General features: G+C 38.6%; 1 protein-coding gene across 5 annotated transcripts in view; it reads left to right on the top strand.

Annotated features, from left to right (window-relative positions):
• The window catches only part of LOC108361209 (protein FAM102B), a 61,453-nt gene that overhangs the window by 33,252 nt on the left and 24,413 nt on the right, over positions 1-3,788 (top strand). For 2 of the 5 annotated variants that reach the window (XM_017613786.1, XM_017613784.1), the window contains exon 7: positions 2,305-3,699. The exons of 1 other annotated variant lie outside the window; for it this stretch is intronic. In XM_017613786.1, the coding sequence (XP_017469275.1) occupies positions 2,305-3,699 (1,395 nt within the window). The remainder of the gene's footprint in view (positions 1-2,304; positions 3,700-3,788) is intronic. 2 more of the 5 variants (XM_017613787.1, XM_017613785.1) reach the window with 2 other exon arrangements.

Raw genomic sequence — 3,788 nt, 5'->3', positions numbered from 1 at the left:
AAAAAATTGGTAGCTTTGAGCGAAACGAATATAATTAAAACTTTTGATAAAATACATTTTCGAGTATTAGCAGTTTTAAATTCGACAGTTTTAAATTCGAAATTTAGATCTTAAAGAAAAGTTAATAGAACGTTAATTTTCGAAACTTCAATATTTCAAAACAGTACAAGTTTCGAAATATTTTTGGGTTTTGAACGCAACAAAAAAATAAATTTTGTGGGAACGAGACTAATTGAAACTAAAAAAAGTATTTTTAAAACTTGCAATTTCGAAATTTCCTATTTTGAAGCTAGAATTTTCGATATATTTAGGTGTTTTGAAGGATATTGAAAACAAATTTTGATTAAAAAAAAAACTCATTTTCGAAATTCGAAACTTCGAAATTCGAAGTTCGAAATTTCTTGGCATTTTTGAGCCCTCTCGAGAAACTAAAAAACTAATAATTCTAAAAACACACACTACATTTAAAGTTTGCTGGGATCTTCTTTCTTATTCGCTCGCGTGCAGCGTTAGTCACATACAAAAGTGCAAGTGCACACACAAAATTGGCTGCCAGTCAAATTTGGTTCCTCAAATATTATAACGTATATAAACTGTATGTATATGTATTTGTGCATGTGTATCCACACACATTCATATATGCAAATATTTTATTTGCATTTATCCTTTCCTATTTCGCAGTGAATTCTTTTACCTCATTCCTTCGTATTCTTGTTGTTGCATTTGAAAATTTCATTTAGCAGGTTTTATTTTTGGCTAATGGTTTTTTTGGGCATCTACTACGATGAGCTCATCGTTACGCAGACGCAATTTATTTGCTTCGGAGGCTAGTTATAATTATTCGACTTCGAATTGGAGTAGGAACCTATTCTGTTTCAAGTAGACGCATTAAAGCATTCCCGAAACCGCAGCCAAAACTTTTTTTAAATGAATTGTAAATATATTTTTACTTCCGCCTGACTACTGAGTGGTTGTTTTAAAGTACTCTACTGTTTAATTAAGGCACTCTCAGTGGAGGCTACAGTTGCCGCTCATAAAAATTNAAAATGAATTGTAAATATATTTTTACTTCCGCCTGACTACTGAGTGGTTGTTTTAAAGTACTCTACTATTTAATTAAGGCACTCTCAGTGGAGGCTACAGTTGCCGCTCATAAAAATTTGTTGTTGCTGATATCGTCATCACTCTCCACGCTTTTTATTTCTTTCTATTGCTCTCACGCGTGTTTATAATGCTTAAATCTTGTCTAAATTAATTTAAATGCAAATTCATCTGTAGTTTGGAGAATTTGGTCATAAAATATATAGAAAATCTTAAATTTTCGCTAATTTCTTTTCAGCTATGGGTTTGTGCAAAATTTGCTAAAAAAATTATTCATTAGCGACTCTTTTGTAATCCAAAACATTTGGCTATATAGGTATATTATGTAAATTATATTTATTTATCGAATTTGTTCATTAAAATACTTTATAGTAATCTTTTTTTATAATTATTTTATTTTATTTAGTTCACTATTGGCTCTTAGCTCNCATTGCTCTCACGCGTGTTTATAATGCTTAAATCTTGTCTAAATTAATTTAAATGCAAATTCATCTGTAGTTTGCGGAATTTGGTCATAATAAAATATATAGAAAATCTTAAATTTTCGCTAATTTCATTGCAGCTATGGGTTTGTGCAAAATTTGCTAAAAATATTATTCATTAGCGACTCTTTTTGTAATCCAAAACATTTGGCTATATAGGTATATTATGTAGATTATATTTATTTATCGAATTTGTTCATAAAAATACTTTATAGTAATATTTTTTTATAATTATTTTATTTTATTTAGTTCACTATTGGCTCTTAGCTCAGTATTTGTAGTTTATTATTTTTCTCAATTTGCTATTTTGCGCTAATTACACCTTTTCCGTTTTTTGTATTCTATTTTTGTGTTTTTTTATTTCTTTTGTAAAATGTAAAAACTGTAAATCGAAAAATTGTTGAAATGTCATGGGCACCACCACCACCAACACTGAACTAAATTATCATAATGTTGTTGGTATTCCGGTTGTTGTTGGTTCACCAACACCGCAACCACTACGAACAAACGTAATGTAATATACCGTAATGTACTGTACTGTACCGTACTGTAATGTAATGTAATTTGCGAAATAATAACTAAATATGCAAATACGCACCATTCCACCAATTAAAAACAAACAAAAAAAAAAACAAAACCGATCTCGAACGATCGTGCCGCATACTTGTTCGTCGCACCACGTTCTCTCTTCCTCTCTCCCATGCACTCTCACGATCAACAGCAGATTCAGCAAATCAGTTTCTCTCCTTAATAGACTCAATCAGAAAACCGCCAACGCTATGAAGCTGAATATACCATCGTTGAATCATCAACCGCCGGCGGATACGATCAGCGAGTATGACGGCGAGGATCTGCTTTTCCAGACACCCAATTCTACCATACGCGATGAGGAGTTTCGTACGCCACTTAACGAGATGCCCGTAACCTCATCCGCTTGCTCTCTATCCATCTACGGCGATAACTTTGTGTTGAACGCACCTTCGCCGACGTATCGCAGCGTCGCCAGCAACAGCAACAGCCGTAGTGGCTCGCGCACCTCTCAGATCTACGAAAGTGGCAGCGGCAGCGGTAGTGGCGGTGGCAGTGGTAGCGGCAGCGGTGAATCAGGTTCGGAGGAAACCGCCGACGACTCTGGCTTGGATGAGAATTTCCATACGCCGCGCGTAGCCAAAATCAAATCGATGGAAAATCTCTCCATTATCGAAATGGAGTTCCACCGTGCATCACAGGAATTGGATCGTAATTCACCGCGCCGCCTTAAGTTGTTGGCTGAGCGTGCACAAATACCAAAAATTAAATCGCTTAGCAATTTATGCCTAGATGATTACAGCGAGCAACAGGTGCGCGAAGAGTTGCTGCGCATGCGCGAGCGCTCGCTGGAGGAAAAACATCGCTTCAATTTGCAGCAGCGCAAGAACTCTACCTCGTCGACTAGTTCGGGCAAGTTGTTTATGAAGAACAAAGTGGGCAATGCCAAATTCATTGGCAACGACGATAGTCCACTGCCGCAGCAGCCGCACAGTCAACAGCCGCCTTCATTCATGCCACGTGTGCCACACTATCCGATACAGAAGATGCGCTCTATGGGCACCATACCGGATGTGGTGACGGAGCGCGTCGAACCCGATCCCTTTCTCACGCCGACTTCGGGTCGCAAGCCGAATTTCCCGCTGGTCACACAGTCGGCAGAGAAGCCTTCGCCGCCTTCATTTGTTGCGCGTTTGCTTAACTATGACGTCGTTGATTCACCGTCATCCTTGGCTGGCACATCGAATAGCCACAATCCACAGCTACAACAACATCACACCCATGGCTCGCTAACGGAGCTCTATTCGCATGATCGTGTCAGCACATTGTTGTCCAATGAACAGAGCGCTGCTGGCATGTCCTTCATGTCGCGCACACCGTTCGAGCGAGCCTACCGACGCACCATGTTGAAGAGTTCGACGCCACTGCGACAAACGCTGGGCTACGTGCAGTACACAACGCTGGAGGAGCAGGGAATACAGCTGCGCTCGGATGGACATCAACAACAACAACAACCTTATGCTATGGGCCAGCAGGAGGCGCTCTTAGTGCGTCCACACTCGACGAACACCGCCTACGAGTTAATGAGGTTTGTAGAAGTGTTCACAGTTTAAAGAATAACAAAAAGATATCAGCTATCATGATTTCAATGCGTCACGGATTTCAACTATACATTCA

This window comes from Rhagoletis zephyria, unplaced genomic scaffold, assembly GCF_001687245.7.
Source record: "Rhagoletis zephyria isolate East Lansing unplaced genomic scaffold, Rhagoletis_zephyria_1.1 Rzeph_scaffold_00718, whole genome shotgun sequence".
NCBI classification, from domain to species: Eukaryota; Metazoa; Arthropoda; class Insecta; order Diptera; family Tephritidae; genus Rhagoletis; species Rhagoletis zephyria.
Note: the sequence above shows the minus strand (reverse complement) of the source record. Positions and strands in the feature narration are given on the sequence as shown.